This window comes from Acanthopagrus latus, chromosome 11 (genome assembly GCF_904848185.1).
Source record: "Acanthopagrus latus isolate v.2019 chromosome 11, fAcaLat1.1, whole genome shotgun sequence".
Lineage (NCBI taxonomy): Eukaryota > Metazoa > Chordata > Actinopteri > Spariformes > Sparidae > Acanthopagrus > Acanthopagrus latus.
Window position 1 is genome coordinate 31,131,969 of NC_051049.1, and position 19,730 is coordinate 31,151,698.

General features: G+C 42.8%; 1 protein-coding gene across 4 annotated transcripts; it reads right to left on the reverse strand.

The window, feature by feature from the left end:
• Positions 1-3,555: 3,555 nt before the first annotated feature.
• LOC119029068 (calreticulin-like) lies at positions 3,556-18,762 on the reverse strand. 4 transcript variants are annotated; one of them, XR_005077888.1, is made up of 10 exons: positions 9,564-9,785; positions 8,180-8,281; positions 7,674-7,877; positions 7,442-7,536; positions 7,127-7,336; positions 6,460-6,573; positions 6,166-6,309; positions 5,913-6,005; positions 5,454-5,550; positions 4,374-4,424 (listed from the first exon to the last, which is right to left on the reverse strand). XR_005077888.1 is itself a non-coding variant. In XM_037115619.1 (9 exons), the coding sequence occupies exons 2-9, from the start codon at positions 8,271-8,273 to the stop codon at positions 4,206-4,208; spliced, it is 1,173 nt and encodes a 390-aa protein (XP_036971514.1). In that variant the 5' UTR covers positions 8,274-8,281; positions 18,716-18,762; the 3' UTR covers positions 3,556-4,205. The 4 variants fall into 4 exon arrangements, 3 of the variants coding, with proteins under 3 accessions (XP_036971514.1, XP_036971513.1, XP_036971515.1); XM_037115619.1 differs by lacking the exons at positions 5,454-5,550; positions 9,564-9,785 and adding an exon at positions 18,716-18,762 and having other exon boundaries at positions 3,556-4,424; XM_037115618.1 differs by lacking the exon at positions 5,454-5,550 and having other exon boundaries at positions 3,556-4,424; positions 9,564-9,788.
• Between the last annotated feature and the right edge of the window lie 968 nt (positions 18,763-19,730).

Genomic DNA, 19,730 nt, shown 5'->3' on the forward strand with positions numbered 1-19,730 from the left:
GTCATTTTCAAACCATATCATGTATTTATGTGTACTGTAGGTTTTCTGATACTTACACTACTTGAACACGCAGCTTGACAAATACAGGCTTGTGGAACATCCATCTCAGAATGTGACAGTGCCACTGTATCACAGTATTACACATATATCATAATTATAATCAGTTAAAGTCACTCCCAAACTTATAAAAACTAAAGGGGTTTTTTTTTTTGGTTAAACAAACACCGTATCATAACTTCATAAATTATTCTGTCCTTACAGAATCAAAACTTGACATAAACTTGGAATAAATATATATTTTCAAGAACACTAATATAACAATAGAATTTAATACCATGGATGAGTAAATATAGCAGCTCATGCCTGCACTATTTGCATGGTGTTTGAATTGATAATTGTCGATAAATATGATTCCATGATTTTCCTTTACTCCTTTGAAAGAGTAAGAAAGTGGGAGAAGGAAACAAAACATTTGATGTCAACCTCCTTATACATTAAAACTGGAAAGTCAGGTTTACACAGTTTTATTAGATGAAACCTTCACTGTAGCTGCTAAGTTAAAATTTTTAGAATGTAGCTTGTCTGAAACAGGTGCACAACTTGATCGCACATCAAGGGTGCACATTACGTCTTTTCAAGTTAGTTTGGGATCTCATTCACATTCAATATTAATAAATCTGGAATAAACAGTGATCACTCCTCTGTGCAGCAGCAGGGACGTGGCCTCAGCACTTTTCTTAACAGACTTACAGTGCCTTGCAAAAGTATTCTCCCCCTTGAACTTTTCCACATTTAGTCACATTTTAACCACAAATGTAAATGTATTTTATTGGGATTTTATGTGATAGACCAACACAAAGTGGTGCATACTTGTGAACAGGCATGCGGGAAGATGTTTTAAGTGGGGGGGGCTGCCAACGGAATGAGTGAGTGAGTGACGTCATCATATTTTTGTCTGCTACTGTACCCTAGCGCATCGCACACTACTAGGCTGCTTTCTGGCTCCCAAAAGCTACACGCAAATAAAACATAAATAAGTTCTAACATGAAATGAAATGCAATGTTGGAGCCAGGCTGTTGTTTCTCGCAGCCCCCGCTGCAGCCGTCTCCTGGCGGGAGCTGTGGGACTGGTGCCGAGCTGCTAATGCTAGCTGGGATCTCTTCTGTAGTATGAGGATGAATGTTGCTGTTTTCATCGTCTTTATTGTCCTCCTCCTCGGTGATATTCGTTTTTGGGTTTGTGAAAAATCCAATATTCCTTTCTGTTTTACTCCACGTCCACGGTTGTCACTCGCCATTGTTGTTCAACTATTCGTTTGAATATGCTGAGGTGGCTTCCGGATGAGGGAGTCTCCTCCACAAATGCATGTTCTCCCTGTGCAGCGTGGGTTTTCACCGGGTACTCCGGCTTCCTCCCACAGTCCAAAAACATGCTGAGGTTAATTGATTATTCTAAATTGTCCGTAGGTGTGAATGAGAGTGTGCCTGGTTGTTTGTCTCTATGTGTAGCCCTGTGATAGACTGGCGACCTGTCCAGGGTGTCCCCTGCCTTCGCCCTAAGTCAGCTGGGATAGGCTCCAGCCCCCCCGCGACCCTGCAGAGGATTAAGCGGCGTACAGATAATGGATGGATGGATGTATTTTCCCACACATTCCCACAACTCTATTTACACTATATATATATATATATATATATATATATATATATATATATATATATATATATATATATATATATATATATATATATATATATATATATATATATATATATATATATATATATATATATATACATATATCAGTGTGAATACAGCTGTTCTGTGAAGGCCTCAGAGGTTTGTTAGAGAACATTAGTGAGCAAACAGCATCATGAAGCCCAAAGAACACACCACATAACATAAAATCACATCACATAAAATCTCAATAAAATACATTTACATTTGTGGTTAAAACATGACAACGTGGAAAAATTCAAGGGAGGTGAACCTTTTGCAAGGCACTGTAAGCTGAGCTGGCACATGATGGCAGTGTTTCCCATACGTTGACAAGACTGTGGCGGCCATACTTTAATTTGCTGCGCCATAGTCTAATTATGGAAAAATATTTCTGCCTTTCCAGTGCATCCCGACGTTTCAGTCAGTCTCTTTTTTTTGCATTACTTTTAATGACTTCAGTACCGCTAATTCAGGGCTGTATTAGTGAAAAAAAAAACAATATGAAGCTGTTTTCGAACCTGGAGCAGTGTGCTTCACCCCCTCGGAGGCTCCTCCACTCACACACACACACACACACGGTGAGAGATGGTGGGTCTGTGTCGCTCCAAAGCAGAATTAGTTAGTTATTAGCTGAATTAGTTAGAAAATAACAAAAATGTCACCCATGACTGACTGTTATGGTGAGTTGAAGAGTATCAGAAACATCTACTTTGTTATTTTATATTCACAAAAAAATCAGATTTCCTGTAAAACCATTGGCATAAATAAATTCAGTGTTAGAGAAAGGAAATATTTTACCATCATATTCCTTTCCATGGCGTTAACTAGCATGTTGAATATTTAGCTTGATAATTAACTTGAGGATCCGACCCGTTTTCCAACAGTAGCACAAATTACATTCCGCACACGAGCCGACCTGACATAAACTGTTACTGACGCCTGACCCGCACCCGAAGGAAAATTAGACGGATGCAATTTTTAAAAATAAAAGTAAGCCACCATGGGGAATGGGAGTTCTGGGAGGGCGCAAGCACTCATGAATGAGCCCATATGAAATATAAATGCTTATCATTTTGAAATGCAGGCAGGCAAATTTTTGTAGATGTGTTGCTAATACTGATTTTTTTGCATGTAACGCCTTGAAAATGGCAATCGCAAAACTTGTCCCACACTCTCCAGGTGTCCCACCCGATCGGCACCCGTGTCCAAGACAGTACATTATTCCCCCCCCAAGAGCCACAGTCTCAGAAAATTCTGTGGGAAACACTGGATCGCTCTGACGCGACCTCTTGGGGAAGCAGACGTAAACAAATTTTAGGTTAACATGGTGGATCTGTGAAACCCCTCATATAACCACATCACCTGAGTACAACAGGCACTGCACTAGCTCCCCAAAATAAGTATTTTTTGCTTATCTGTATCCAAACTCAGGTGTTACATGGGTAGATACTCAAAGTTGCACAGTCAGGGTGGGGTTAAGGTTATCCATTTAAAAATAATGTATTTGTGTAGTTTTAGTTTGACTACCATTCCATCACCCAATACATAATCTTCTGCTCACTAAAATAAGACGGACAACATTCAAACATCCACAGTTTGAATGAAAACAGATGTCAGCTTGTTGAGAGAAGCTTCAGTTTTATTCACTGCTCAAAACAGTGTAAACTCATGGGACAGACACTCAAGAACAATGAGAAAACAAGGATTGGACAAATCAGTTTGTCTAATGCAGATACACACACGCGCAGTCTCTCTCTCTCTCTCACACACACACACACACACACACAGTCTCTCTCTCTCTCTCTCTCCCTCTCATACACACACACACACACACACACACACACACACACACACACACACACACACACACACACACACACACACACACACACACACACACACACACACACACACACACACACACACACACACACACACACACACACACACACAGTTGGAGGCAAGGGCATATATCCAAAATCAGAGATTTGGGAGCTGTGTTGTCCACAGTGAATGAATGTAATGACGATGTAATGATGATGATGTAAATTATGAAGGGGTTAAAATCACAAAACAGTATAACAACACACAAGCGAAATCAAATTGCATGAGCCAAACACCAGAGTTCACTGTGCATCCCACCACTCTGTGAGTAACTGCAGTGAGGACACATGCCGTGGGACACACTGCATTCAATAAATCACATTAAATTAGAAAAGTCTCAACTGAAGCAGACACACACACACACACACACACACACACACACACACACACACACACACACACACACACACATAAACCCTTCTCCCATCTTAAATTTAAAGGCTTAAAAAAAAGCAAGGGAATCACTTAAAAAAAGAAATGGGACCTGACCCCACCTTCCACCTTATCCCACCCCTACACCTGAATAAAAGGCTGCTGTAAGAAAGAACAGAGTCCAGTTGCTCATTTGAAGCTGTACAGGGGAGCACACAGAGGGTCTTTTCTTCTACAACTCATCCTTCTGTTTGACCTGACCATCATCTTCTGTCCCGGCATCCTCATCTGTCTCCTCGTCATGCTCGCCCTCATCCTCTGCCTCCTCTTCTTCCTCCTCCTCCTCCTCCTCCTCCTCACCTTCAGTGTCCTTCTTCTTGCTCTTCTCTTCCCTCTCCCTCAGTTTCCTCTCCATGTCCTCCTGCTCCTCTTTCATCTTCTTTTCGGGTCCCTGGGGCACAAACAAGACATGTGGCTTCAGTGTTCAAGTGGCATATGGTGGTTATGTTGAGCATTCTTAAAGGGATAGTTCTTGTTTTTTGAGGTGTGGTTATAAGAAGTACATATCTATAGTCAGTCTGTTCCCTACCGTAATCACCGATCAGTGCAGCCTCAGTTTGGAGAAGTAGAGAGCCGCTCCAGCCCAGACGCTCAGCTTTGAACTGCAGTGAACGGGGTCCAGAGAAAAAGCGAAATAAACCACCTAAAACAAGGCTCACCTTAAAAAAATCTATAACAGTTCAAGTGTACGTTGTATAGAGAAAATTCACACCGCTTTACATCACCGTCAAACCAGCCTTTTGCACTATATTTTCTCAACTATAGAACCCCCAGATCCCCAGGTGATCTGCGAGCAGGGAAATACAGTGTGAGGTCCAGTTGCTAGATGAGAGGTTTATGCACGCAACAGTTTAGTTTGATCAAAACGAAACGAAACAATTTCGAACGTCCGAATCCCTACACATTAGCGCAACTGTGTAGGGCTCTATGGTTGAGAAAATGTAGTTCCAAAAGAAAGGCCGGTCTGATGGCGATGTAAAGCAGTGTGAATTTTCCCTATACAACATACACTTGAACTGTTATAGATTTTTTAAGGTGAGCCTTGTTTTAGGTGGTTTATTTCTCTTTTTCTCTGGACCCCGTTCACTGCAGTACAAAGCTGAGCGTCTGGGCTGGAGCGGCTCTCTACTTCTCCAAACTGACTGCGCTGATCGTGATTGCGGTAGGGAACAGACCGACTAGAGATATGTGCTTTATATGACCCCACTTCAAAAAACACCAACTATAACTAAAAAACATTTCTATGGTACAGACACACCGCAAGCTACCTGAGCAGGGACATATAAAACTCAAGTCTTGTCCTCTGGAAGCAGTTGATTTGCTGAACAAGGCACTAGACAGCAGATTAAGGTAGCTCATAAAACTGCAGCACTGATGACTTTCTGGATTGGTGGATTCATGAAGTCAATTCTCTTTTTACCACAGAAACAGGAATACGGTTGCAGCTGGCTGGAACTGAAAGTGTGTGGTGAGGAAACACCTTCTCGACCCTCTGTTGGCTACATTGTGTTTTCTGTCTATGAAACATAAGAAGAAAGCAAAATCACCCATCTTTAACTTGAGCGATGACATCTTTCTGTTCTCCACAAACAGCTGGCAATGTCTGGTTTGTGTGCTGACACACCCCTTAAACATTTAAGGGGTTCAGTGTGGATAGACAGTATCTAATGCGATGCAGTGGTGACTCTGCTCTGGGTACTTCTGATGAGTCTCATGAGTTCTGATATTTAAACAACTAAAAAAAAGTACAATTCATGAATTTAAACAAAATCAACAGATGAATGGGTGGTGCAAATATTGGGGTTTTTTTCCGTCTCATCTAGAATTCACAGTGCAGTACATGGTATGCTCTACAGACAGTATTCGAGTAAAGGCCTACCTTAGTTGCTCCCCAGGTTTGCTTCCCAAACTCCTCTGCTTCTTTGACATCATCAGTGATCAGGAAGTTATCAAAAATGGTGCCAGATTTGACCTGAACAAAGACACCAAACACAGGGACAGTGTTTATTCTGGGATTCCAGATGACAGTAACTATTATCATCTTGTTTCAGCTCAGCTGTATCCTGAATTTTTACCACACATGAAAGTAGTTTGTACGTATCAGAAGGCACCAAGTGAATGGTAATGATTACCTGCCATAGATCCAGGCCCAGCACTCCAATGTTATCAAACTTGTACATGGTGGCATCATGAGTGTACTCTGGGTTGTCGATCTCAGGGTGAATCCAGGCTCCCTTGTATTCAGGGTTGTCAATCTGTTTGGGTTTCCACTCACCCTGCAGAGACACAATGAGAGGGCTGAGGACTAGTGATTGGATGTGACAGATTGACCTTCACAATATTAACCAAACAAATCCAATTCAATCCAATCCAAACATTCCTTCTTACAAACTGCTGATCAATTAGCTGGCATAGAAATGTCTCACCTTATACTCTGGGTTGGTGATCATAGGAGGTTCCCATTCTCCATCCATATCCTCATCCCAGTCGTCAGGCTTCTTAGCATCAGGGTCAGGGATGGTCTCTGGCATGTCCCAGTCCTGCAGAGAGCAGTTAGGATATGATGTGCATCATTAAATGGCAATGTGAATGTAAAAGGGTGTGTGGATAGATTCATTAGCTGGCTTTGATTGCTGATAATTTGACACAAGTCTGGATATTTCAGTCAAAACAGGCTCAAAATGTCCTCATGCCTTAGGGTGCCTGCAATAGGATTGTGTTTGTACTGTGAAGTTCTTGAACTATAGCTAAATTGGGGTGTGTGTGTGTGTGTGTGTGTGTGTGTGTGTGTGTGTGTGTGTGTGTGTGTGTGTGTGTGTAGGTATGGACTGTCCATAGCACTGACACCGAGCACAGGAGGTCGATTGATAGACAAACAGACCATGTGAGATTGAGTAAGTTTGGTTTCTTCTCCTGCTGCTTTATCTGGTTGTTAATAAAAGTTGAGGCCCCAGTTACATTTCTGCACACCACTGTAGCTGTCCACCACAGAGAGGAGGGAGATGACAGGAAAGTGCAGGGACGATTAACGAGAGAGAGTACTGTGGGTCTCTCTTGTTAACAGCGACACATGAAGTCAAAGTGAAGTTGTACCTCAGGCTTGGTATCGCTGGGATCATCGATCTTGGCTCTGTCATCCCAGTCACTGGGTTTCTTAGCCTCTGGGTCCTTGATCTTCTTCTGAGGCAGCAAGTCCCAGTCATCCTCCAGAGAGCCGGACTCCACCTTCTCATCGTTGATCCGCACCTCGTATGTCTGGTCTGCATTCAGAATGAGTGTGTACATGTTGGTCAGCTCGTCATCCTGCACAGAGGGGATACATGCAATTTAGAGTGAGACAGAATCTTTAAATTTATCTTCACACAAGTCAGAAGTCCATGTATTTCAACAGATTTTCACAGGAGCTACCTTGCACTTGATGTCTTTTTTGATGAGGTGGTTCTGGCCCTTGTAGTTGAAGATCACATGAACCTTCTTTGTGCTATATCCACAGATGTCAGGCCCTGGAGACAAAGGTCATATTATCTAACATTACAGAGGACTGAGAGCGTTGATGCCATCTGAAACAGCTGAATGTAAAAATGTCAGGTCAGGAAAATAGAGCAAACATTCTTCAGAGCCTCAGACAAGCATGACTCACCAAACATGATGTGATACTGGGAGTCTCCATGCATGTTGTTCTGGTCAACATCAGATGGGAAGATCTTGACATAGCCGCCTCCACAGTCGATCTTCTGCTCATGCTTGACGGTGAACTGGATGACAAGAGGCTTTCCCTCATTGCTAAAGGGCTGAAAGCGGGCTGAGATGGCATAAAAGCGTGCATCCTGGCTGGTCTGGATACCTGTAATAGTGTGGATGAGAATGTGTCCTGTTGTTATTTATTCATACTTTAATTTATGTTCAGTCAAATTACCACAGAGTAAAGCTGGGTTTAGGGGGTCCTAGATATAATCTGATGACATACTGTAAAGGACAGTTCCTTGTCTTTGTACTGGCTGGACTGAGAGCAGCTCATATACACAAACCTGTTTTACCTACATTTGCATGATAAGACACCATCTGTAAGTATTGGAGATATGCAAATTCAGCCATTTCAGACAAATCCAGTTGTATCAGCTGTTTTAGGGACAGAATAAACATTACCTTTATCAGCCTCAGCATCCCCATAGAACTTTCCAGCGCTCAGTTTCCACTGACCGTAGTCCGAGTTGTGCTTCGACTCAACCCATCGGCTCATCCATCCATCTGAAAAACAGCAAACCAACTCAACTGGTTACTGAAAGCCTGTTAGCTCATACAGTAAGAGAAGGACCCATTATTAGGGCACATATTCGGCAATTTTGTGTATCGGCGCTTTGCCTTTTTGTCTAGTTGCCAAATGAGTTCATTTGAAAATGTGCTACTTTATCTCAAATGCAGCATCCTTCGGTCTGTGACCTCAACATATTAATTAAGTATTGTACATAAGTAAATTGTACTTAGTTACATTCATCACTTTGGAGGAAAAAAAATGAAAATAAGCTTTTAATTTCCTGCAAAGGTGTATGGGTTCCAAATATTGGTCTCCTTGATGACACATAATCAGTATCAACAAAAGAAACATAGCAATCCACCCCTGGATATAATATTACTAAACTATTACATACGTTAATTGCACTGTTTCCTAGATGCATACTTCACATTTCTGTACCACATTTGCAGCATGACACAGCAACAAGAGGACTTGATGATAAAGGCAGCTTTTTGAGAAAATTTCACATAGTGCCTCAAAATTGTGGTTAAGAACGGTACTTAGGTTTATTTTATCACTGGTTGTTAGAAATGTTGTCATAGATTTCTGTTTTTACTACAAATGACTATCAGTCCCAAATATCAGTTTTTGGGCTCCTTGATTTTCAATAATTGGTATCAGCCCTCAAAAAGCCTTATCTGTCTGTAGAGCCCTAGTTTATCAGTAATCACTTGTAATGTGGATTCAAATGACTAAGTGTGTGAAGGCAAGTATTAGAACAAGCTGAACAGTGTGCTGAGTTCATATAATTAAAACAATTATGTCATATCACCATATAATGTTACCAATATCTGTCACCATGTTATATATGTGGTATATGTGTGACATGTCCCATCCTGCTTACAGAAGACAGACAGCCACACACACACACACACACACACAGTAGTGGCTGCAGCTGATCTGGAATCACTGCAGCTCACCTCAATATCAAAACTGATAGAAGAGTTGGACTCACACAGCCACAAGTTTTTGTTTTCACATTGCTCCAGACAACATTCATTTATCAGATTACCCCAACAGATCATTGGCTTTACCAAGGCTCCAGGAACTGTAACCTTATTGTTCCTTAGCTAATAGCTCTCCCTTGACCAATAGACATGAGGTTGAAGTCCGTGAGATTATAATAAAAGCAACATTTCATTAAATGCCACATATTACAGATAAACTACCTCATGATACAGATGAGTGACAATCTCTCATACGAGAGGCGGGTGGAGAGAATCAGCTTAACTGTACCTCCATCCAGAAACTGTTCCTGGAAGTAAACGATGGCCTGAACAGTGACAGCTGTCGATGTTAAAACCAGCAGAAGCGCCGCTGGAAGCTTCATGTCGGCAGCTTATGTCCGGAGCAGGGCAGCAGAGGTGGACAGGTCTAAGGAGAAATCAGCTAATAAATCCCGCAGCAAGTGGATCCTGTCGATTTCAACAGCGACGAGTCCTGCACAGATGGCCAAGGCTCATTGGACCAGCGGCCGCCAATGGGATGAGACCACGAGTTACTTTTCGGAAACGCTCGGGTTGCATCGGACGAAGATCGGAGAGGGGCGGAAGGGGCAGGCAAACGGCAGTGCAGCCAGTCCAGGACACCTGTGCTTTCGTAGTCAGGATGGAGTCACACAGCGGACAGCTAAGGCGTCTGTACAGGTGCTGCCTCATCATGATAAACAGAGCTACTCTTAGGTTTCATATGAGGACACGTGCAACACACGTACACAAAGACACGCACACAGAATGGTATTGTCTGTAGTCCCAAAACCCTGGAATCAGTTAGCATGTTAGCAGATGTGGTGAGTTTTCAGAATTGGTTTTCAGTTAAATGCTTAAAATAGTGTGTGTGTGTGTGTGTGTGTGTGTGTGTGTGTGTGTGTGTGGGGGGGGGGGGGGGGGGGGGGGGGGGGGGGTGGGGGGGGGTGTTTTACACGTTTTGTTCTGACATTAAATAATTCATTAAATGTCCCACAATTCAATTATAAAGTTTAAAAGCTGGTATAGCTTAACATTAGTGTTTCACTGCTAGAGATTTAATTTCAGCTTCAGACATCACAAAGGTGATGGTGTTCATCTGTGAAGATTCTGCTCAGAACTTTAAAGAATCATACAATTATTTTTAAAAACATATTGTCTTGGACACAAAGATTTTTATTTTTTTTTTTTTAATTTTTTTGCAAAAATACAAAATACAGTTAAATAATCCCCCAGAAGAAACCAGGAAGATGCTTACTTCCTGTTAGCATTCAAAAATATGTCAGCAAATCAAATCAGATCAACTTTATTCATAGAGCACCTTTCATACACGCACGTGCAGCACAAAGTGCTTTACACAAGAAAAACAGAAACATAATAAAGAATAAAGAAAGCCCCTGCCACCTGCACACTCTTATTACTGGCAATAGGGAGACATTGCAAGGCACTGAGGATTGAGGAAGCACCACTTTCGGGGCCGTCTACACTGGGAGGAGTCACAGGCTGTGCCACAGGGGGCACCAGTGCCCAGGCCCCCCGACCCTGACAGACAACAGCTGGCCGGGCCAAAGGGACCCAATGACAGCACCCCCAGCAGCAGCAGCCCAGACACAGCTCCCAGTGTGGAGAGTCGCCCTGGGGAAACTCTGGAGTTAAACCATAAAAACTGAAAACATAAGATAGGATAAAAACCGTGACAAAAGATAAGTAAATGGAGTTAAAAGGATAAAAATATAAAAGATAATAAATAAACTAAAATAGTTCCGAAGATAAATAAAACAGAGAAAATGATTTTTTAAAATCTTAAAAAAAACAAGATAGAAGCAACAACATAAATGAATGGAATAAGAATTTAAAATATTTGTCAAAAGCCGATTAAAAAGGTGTGTCTTTAACCTTCCCTTAAAAATATCAACAGCCTCTGCAGACCTGAGGCTCTCCGGCAGGCTGTTCCACAAGGGGGAGCCATAGTGGCTAAATGCCGCCTCACCGTGGATTTTAGTTCTTGGTTTTGGTATGAATAAAAGGCCAGTGCTGGAGGACCTCAGGGTCCGCGAGGGTTGATATGGTAAAAGCAGGTCAGATAAGTAGGAGGGTGCAAGGCCATTAAGACATTTAAAAACCAGTAAAAGAACCTTAAAATCAATCCTGAAGCGGATGGGGAGCCAATGCAGTGACTCTAAAACTGGTGTAATGTGCTCCCGCCCTCTGGTCCTCATCAGCACGCGTGTGGCTGAGTTTTGTAATAATTGGAAATTTAGAATACTCTTTTTGGGAAGACCAGAGAGCAGGGCATTACAATAATCTAAGCGACACGAAATAAAGGCATGCATTAGCACTGCCGTACTGGCCTGGGAGAGAAACGGGCGGACTCTGGCTATGTTCTTAAGATGATAAAAACCTACTGTCATCATTTTTCTGATATGTGAAATAAAATTCAGCTCAGAATCAAAAATCATGCCCAGATTTTTTACTGATTGTATTGGTTTAAGATCTTGTAGTTTTGGTAAAAGTTTCTCTCTCTGGCCCTCAGGACCTATAATTAAGACCTCAGATTTGTCCTGGTTGAGCTGTAGGAAATTCACTGCCATCCATGACTTGATGTCTATAATGCAGTTAAAAATGTCATCAATTTGCCCTGTGTCCTCAGGAGACACAGCAATGTACAGTTGTGTATCATCAGCATAACTATGGAAGTTGATGCCGTGTCTCCTGATGACATCCCCAAGAGGAAGCATGTAAAATTTAAAAAGTGGACCTAAAATTGACCCTTGGGGAACCCCAAATCCAATTTCATGGGTTCCTGAGAAACATGTATCCATACTTACATAAAAACGTTGGTCTGTGAGGTAGGAACAAAACCAGGTGAGGACAGTACCAGAGAGGGCGATCAGATGGCTAAGTCTGTTTAATAATATGTGATGGTCTACTGTATCAAAAGTGGCGGTTAGATCCAGTAGAACCAACACTGTGAGCTTTTTGTTATCCAAATTCCATCTGATGTCATTGAAAATCTTTAAAGTGCTGTCTCAGTACTGCGGTTTCTCCTAAAACCAGACTGATGTTTCTCTAAGATGTTATTTCTGTTTAAAAAAAATCATTGACTTGGTTAAAAACCAGCTTTTCTAAAATTTTCTTAAAAATGGTAAGTTGGATACAGGTCAGTAGTTATTAAAAATGTTGGGGTCTAAGTTGCTCTTCTTAAGAAGGGGCTTCACCAACGCCGTGTTGAAGGCAGTGGGAAACACACCTGTCTGAAGAGAGCAGTTCATGATGTTTAAAAACTGTTCCTCAAAGAATCCATAAAATGATTTTAAGAGTGATGTGGGAATTGGATCTAAAATGTAGGTTGTTGGGTTTACTCGGGAGAATATTCTACCAAGTGTCCTTGCATCAACCAGGGCAAAACTCTCCAGTGTTTCTTCAGGCAAGGACAACAGTTCAGGTGTGTTAACAGATAAAACTTGATGGGATAAGAGGCAGGATCTGATGTCCTTGATTTTGGTAATGAAGTGGTCTGCAAAGTTCTCGCAAAGATCATCCGTGGGTGTCTTAAAAGTTAGAACCTGTTAAAATATCAAAGATAGAGAGGAGGAACTGGGGGTTGTTTTTATGGTTGGTGATGAGTTGTGAGAAATAGGAAATTTGTGCCTTTTTGATTGCATTATTGTAGGTTTTGAGTTGTTGATGTAAAATCTCGCAGTGAACTGTCAATTTACATTTTCTCCATCTTCTCTCAGCACTCCTGCATTTTCTTTTCAGTTCATTGATTATCGTTTTTTCTCCATGGGGGTGTAGGTTTTCTTTTTATTGTTTTTGTTAGAAGTGGAGCTGCTGAGTCTAGAGTTGACTTCAGTGTACTGTTAAAATTATCAACAATAAAACTACAAGGTGCAGGTAAAATTTCAGCAGGAGTGCTCTGTAAAATTCCCATGAAATTTGTAGCCACTTCATAAGTTAGACAGCGCCTCCTCACTGTTCGCACCGTGGCCTCCTTTTGGTTAAAACTGGTGATGTTAACAAATACACAGTAGTGGTCAGACACAGCCAGATTGGCAACAGAGGACGCACCGATGGACAGGCCATGGGTTCTGACCAGGTCCAGGGTGTGTCCTCTGTTGTGAGTCGGCTGCATGACGTGCTGCTTAAAATCAAGACAGTTCAAAAGATTTAAAAACTCTCTGGATATTGGATCTGAGGTAACATCAACGTGTAGATTAAAATCACCAGTTATTAAAATCCTGCTATAAGAGGTGTGGATTATTGATAACAGATCACAAAATTCATTGATAAATGAAGCAGAGTGATGGGGTGGTCTGTATACATTAATGCAGAGAATCGGAAGGCTGCTAGAAGTACAGGCATGATGCTCAAATGACATGTAACTGTTAAAAAACACTCCATTTGAGGTTAGGGAGTTATGGGTAATGGATGCCATCCCACCTCCTCTTCTGTCCTCTCTAGTAGAAAATAAAAAAATTAAAATTTGCTGGGGAAGCCTCGGTGAGAACAGCGGGTGTGTCAGCGCCAAGCTATGTCTCAGTTAGAAGAAGACAGTCTAACTTATTGTCTAAAATCACATCATTCATTAAAAAAGTTCTATATAAAAGAGAGCGAACATTAAAAAGTGCCATGTTGATGGTGACAGGTGGCTTGTTGACAGGAGAGGTTGATTGTTCTGTGAGCGGTCTGAGGTTATTCAAGTTCACAAAGTGGGTATGGTAGTGTCTGATGTGCTGATGGAGTGTAATGATTACGGGGATGGGTGAAGTGTTGTTGAGACTATGAGGTCCAAGTCCGGTGTTGTGGATATGGTGGTCAGAGATGGAACTGAATGAATAGGAGCAAGGACCTGGGGGACATCAATCAGTTGTGTACATAGCAGCTGGTGTGGGTTTGGTAATATTAGCATGCTGTACACCGTGTGCCAGGTTGGCTGACAGCATGCGGGCACCAGCTCTGTTCAGGTGAAGCCCGTCTGGCCTAAAAAGATGCTGCCTCTCCCAGAACACATCAAAGTTATTGACGAAGCCAACATGGTGTGAGTTGCAGGCAGAGAAGAGCCAGGTGTTGAGGCTGAGCAGCCTGCTGAAGTTGCCTATCCCTCTGCCACAGGTGGGGGTGGGGCCGGAGATAAAAACAGCCACCTGGGACTGTGAGACGGTGTTAAAAAGGTGGGAGAAGTCTTGTTTTAAAAGTTCAGATTCTAAGTACACTGTCTGCCAAACATCAGCCCTTCCACTACGCAGAGTGGAGGGTAAAGGTGGAGCAGCAGCTCAGAGATGATATATGGTCTGGTCACACGTCCGAACCACATCAGGTCTTACAGAACAGGAGGCTGACTAAGCAGAACTGAACAACCACCTGCAAGTTCAAGAATGTGCAATATTAACAGGATACAGTAGCATAATCATCCTCAACATTTACCTTTTAAGTTTATTTTCTTTAATCAATGTTCAGTTCAGTATACCTTCTGTTTGAAACAAGCAATTTGTTGTACGTATTTATGATTACATTTATTCAGTGTTTAACATGAATTCATTTGGTTGGTTGGTTCTGTTGAATGTAATTGGATTTTATAAACCATAATTAACCTTCTGTTTTGGGTTCTGTCATAAGGGGAATACTCTTAAAGGCAGGAACAAACGGGCCAACCGTTGGACGTCTGAAGCATTTGGGGAGACTTGGACGAGGTCAGGAACAAATATGTTCAGCTGCGTTGGAATCTTCTGGAGCCGCGCGGACATTGTCTGCTCCGATTCAACATGCAAAGTCTGAGAACGCTGGCTGTCAACTGTCTGAGCCATTGGATTCTCTGATTGGTTGTGTGTCAGCTGTATGACCATTCTGATTGGCGGTGTGCTAGTGAATCAGTGCAGTGTGTGGGATGGATGGAATACTGTGTGTACTTTGTTTTTCAATGCACTCCATTCCGTCATTTCCTGTTTTTATGTAGTGCCAAGTGCTTATTGCATTTTGCGCAAGCGAAGAACGTACATGCTACTGTGGAGCTGGCAGCATGTCGAAGCGATGTGTTTCAATGCAAATTTTCTGTAGAGTGGTCGGATTAATTATTAGTCATTTTAAAAATGGCCACCACGGCTGCCATGTGGAAAAGTCACTTTAAAAAATGGCTATCACTGACAGCAGTATTCAGATCAGTTTTCTTATTTGAATGGTATAAAATGATGTTGATTATCTTGTGAGTTAAATTTATTTACCATACCTAGTTTAAGGAAGTTTATACAAGAAGAATCCATATAAATTAATAAAAATTCAAGATGGTTGCCACGATCACTATGAACATTGTGATTGTAATAAAGTTTCTTATATTGCATATCATATGGTCAATCTTCATAAATAATTATACATTTTATCATGCAGAATTATAATCCTGCTCTATGATCGAATCAGCACGTCCACAGACATAGACCAAGCTACAAGGAAGCTATTTGCAAAGACGCACAATGTGCAAGTCAATCCCTATGTTGGGACCGACAGATGAAATCATTCATTGTGGATTTCAAAATGGACTCTGAACTGAACTCAATGTCCCAGAATTCCCCATTCTTCACACCTAGGTGCAAAATTCAGATTTGAGCTATTTTGTCAGGGTGACAGAACCCCCACTGATCAGGTAGTCAAAACCCCAGAGCATTCATTGTTCGCTCTCTCACTCAACGCCCTCTCCTCCTACTTCGGATCTTCAAGGGCTCCTATCCACCTCCCCCCACGGTGCTGCCTGCCTTCAAGATCCCTTCTTCTGGGCCCAACAAGCTGTGGAGAACTACAAGCTGCATTGGCAGCAGGCCCAAAGAACTTCTCCTCGCAGCAGCGACATGGGGTCCTGCCAATCTGAGGATCTGAGGAACACCAAGCAGATTAGCACCGAGCTGCTATCCTTGCAAAGGAAAGGAGCAACCAGTTTCCTCCTCTGCCAACTTTCATCAAACCTTGCACAGCAAGAACAGCATTCAACATTGGAACCCATCCTGCAACCACCAGCACCTTATCTTCAAAGACTGGTAACGCTGAACTGGGCTTAGATAGCATAGCACAGCTAAGCGCAGGACTTTAAACTCTGGTTGATGTAATGCATTTATGCTCAATGTATGTGTTCGTTCACTGTTGGTGTTATTGTGACCCTAAGTCAAGTCATTGGTAGTTTGATTTCTTAGATGGCTAATTTGACGTTAGTCTTCATACAGACTCTCCGCATGCAACTAACCATCTTCTATAACCTGGAATCACGTCACACACACACACTTTACTTGAGCCTAGAGCATGTGACACACACACACACACACACACACACACACACACACACACACACACACACACACACACACACACACACACACACACACACACACACACACACACACACACACACACACACACACACACACACACACACACACACACACACACACACACAAGATTGTGTGCTTTCATCTTTGTGTTGAATAAAAACTTTTGAACCTTCTTGCTGTCTGTTTAATATTGCACAAGAATAAATGTTGCCAACCTATACACTGTCAAGAACTCAAAAATCCTTCAATCATTACTAGCTGTTATGGTAAATTTGGTTGTAGTTAAGTTAATTATTAATCAGAGTTATAAACAGTTGACTACATTTTTCTGAGACTAATTCACTAAAATTGCTATCTTTTCCCTTCTTCAAGGGTGGTGCCCCGAGGTGATCTAATCAAATTGGATCATATTATTTATCATAATTAATAATTAGCCCAAATAATCATTAATTATTATTGATAGCCAAATTTAACCTAAATTTCCCTTTTATTGTTGCATAAACACTCCTTAACTGGGCCTCGTGTAATGCGAGGCCCAACATCATTTAGAGTTCAGCAGTCTGATTACATTGGGGAAAAAGCTATTACAGAGCCTTGTGGTCCTGCACCGAATGCTGCAGAACCTCTTTCCAGAGGCCAGCATGGAAAACAGTCCATGGTGAGGATGGGAGGAGTCTCTGATAGGGCTGGGCGACAATTCAATCTCGACTCGGGATCGCGATAAAAATTTAATTGGTTCAATAATATGCTTGGGGCATATTATTCGATATCACATGAAAAAGTGCAACAACAGTATCAGAGTCTGCTGGCCGCTGAATGCCAGTAGGACAAGCATGCTTCCCAGCGAGCAGCGTGGCTACAGTTGCAACCAGAGGGAGACTGAGAGAGAGGGAGAGGGAAAGTTGGAAGTTGGAAAATGGAGAAAAAATTTGCGAAACTGAAGTCGAGGACAGTGAAAATAATGACGTCAATTGTGTGGACGTGGTTTGGATACGGCAAAAGCGACCAGGAGCAGGCGAAGCTGGTCTGCAAAATATGCCGGCAGTTGGTACCAGCCAGGACGGGGAACACAGCAAATCTTTTCCATCACCTGAGACGGCACCACCCCAGTAATTACACTGAGAGTGTGACTCTGCGGGCTCAAACTGGCACGACACCACACACACAGCCAAGCAAGACCACTAAATCTCCTGTTAGCATCGCTAGCGGGAGCGGCTCTGTTAAACAACAGTCCATCCAGTTGTGCTTCACAGCCATTGCCCCATATGAAAAACAATCAAAGTGGAGCAAAAATATAACAAGCACTATTACTTATTGCCTCACTAAAGATATGATGCCCCTGAGCACAGTGGAAAAAGACCAAGGAGAACAAGGAGATGCAGCCATTGCAGCGGTCAGCAGCACTCTGAAGATTTCGATGTAAGTTTACTTTGTATTAACGCCTAACTGTAGGGTTGGCTGGTGTAAGTAAACATGCAGGAGAGAATCAACATGAGCAGGTAGCTTCTTCATTCACCATCTCTTCAGGCAATACATTCTCTCTGCTGTTCTTCTACCTGCACTGAGGAATGCGTGATAACTTGTAGTGCTCGCTTATAGTGCCACCTAGTGGCCTAACGGGGAGTAGAACTAGTCATAATGCCATGATGCACTTGTTACAAAGAACACAGCAATAGCTGCCTGCCTTGGATAGTTTTAGGTGTTGTGGGCATTGTTGTTCCATGCAAACATGTTTGACTGCCTAGACATTGATGGTTTTGTGTGTCTCTGTGTTTCTCAGGTTCACTCCTGCCGAGAATGCATTTCTCATGGAATACGCAAAGACCATGTGTCAGGTTGGGGTTTAAAAGGGAAAACTATGGAAGGGAAAGGTGGACCCAAACGCAGTACACACGGGAGGCAAAGATAAGGAGGAACAAAAGGCGAGCTTTAATTTAGCAAAAGCCGAATGCAAAAACACCAAGGCAGACAAAACGGGGACAAGAAACAAAGTAACAACCAAAATAGCATGGCAAAGTAACAACTTAAAGGCAAGACAAAGTACAAAGAAAAAAATCAAAGCTCAAATCAAATATCAGAAACCAGAAATCAAAATCCAAAGAACACATACCATGGAGCAGGAGCAGGAGCAGGAGCAGGAGCAGGAGCAGGAGCAGGAGCAGGAGCAGGAGCAGGAGCAGGAGCAGGGGCAGGGGCAGGGGCAGGAGCAGGGGCAGGAGCGTAAACAGAAAACAATGACCGGGCAAAGAGTGAGGGGAACACAGAGGCTAAATACACAGACACTAATGACATGACGAGGAACAGGTGAGGAAAGAGAGGAGGAAGGAAGCCAGGTGTGATAATGAGTGGGAGGAGCACAGAGGAACAGACACAGGAGGGAACAAGACAACAGACAGAGGGAGCCAGAGGGGAGAACATAGGAGAACTTAAAGGACACATGAGGGCATGGAAAAATCAGAACATGAGACACAAGACAAGGAAAAACAAAACACATAACACAACAAGACATAGAAAAAAAGGACATGAAATCAAAACCCAAAACCAAAAACCAGATACAAGGACAACACAAACAGGAGACAAGGCAGTCAGCCTTCAGGGAGAGGCCAACATGCAGCTGGGTTGGCTTGTATCCACCATCACACTGCTCAAGTCCAAGCTCCACAGCCTTCACACCACTTCCAAGTACTGTGGGCCCTTGGTGAACGCTCTTCTAGCTCTTCTAACTTCGGAGAGATGCTGCTGCCATTCTTGTCCCCAAATTCAGAACTGACTGTTGGCAGTTCGGAATCGGGGCTGAGGCAGGCAGTATTTGGTCGATTGGGAGGGGTACGGACCTGAGGAACGACAGTGGGTACCATCTCGGCACATCGTAGACCCGCACCTTACAAGAGACTTCCATCGGAATCATCCTGACCAGCCTGGGCCATCAGGAGTCGGCCCTGGGGGGGGTACTGTCACATCGGGGTGAAGTTGTCTTGTCTTGGGATCTGTCATGTCATTGTCCGAACCGCTTATCCCTTTCCATGGGGTTGCGGGGTGTTGCAGCTGGAGCCAATCCCAGCCTTGTCTCAGGGCGCGGGCAGGGTACTCCCTGGATAAGTCGCCAGTTCATCACAGGGCCCTCA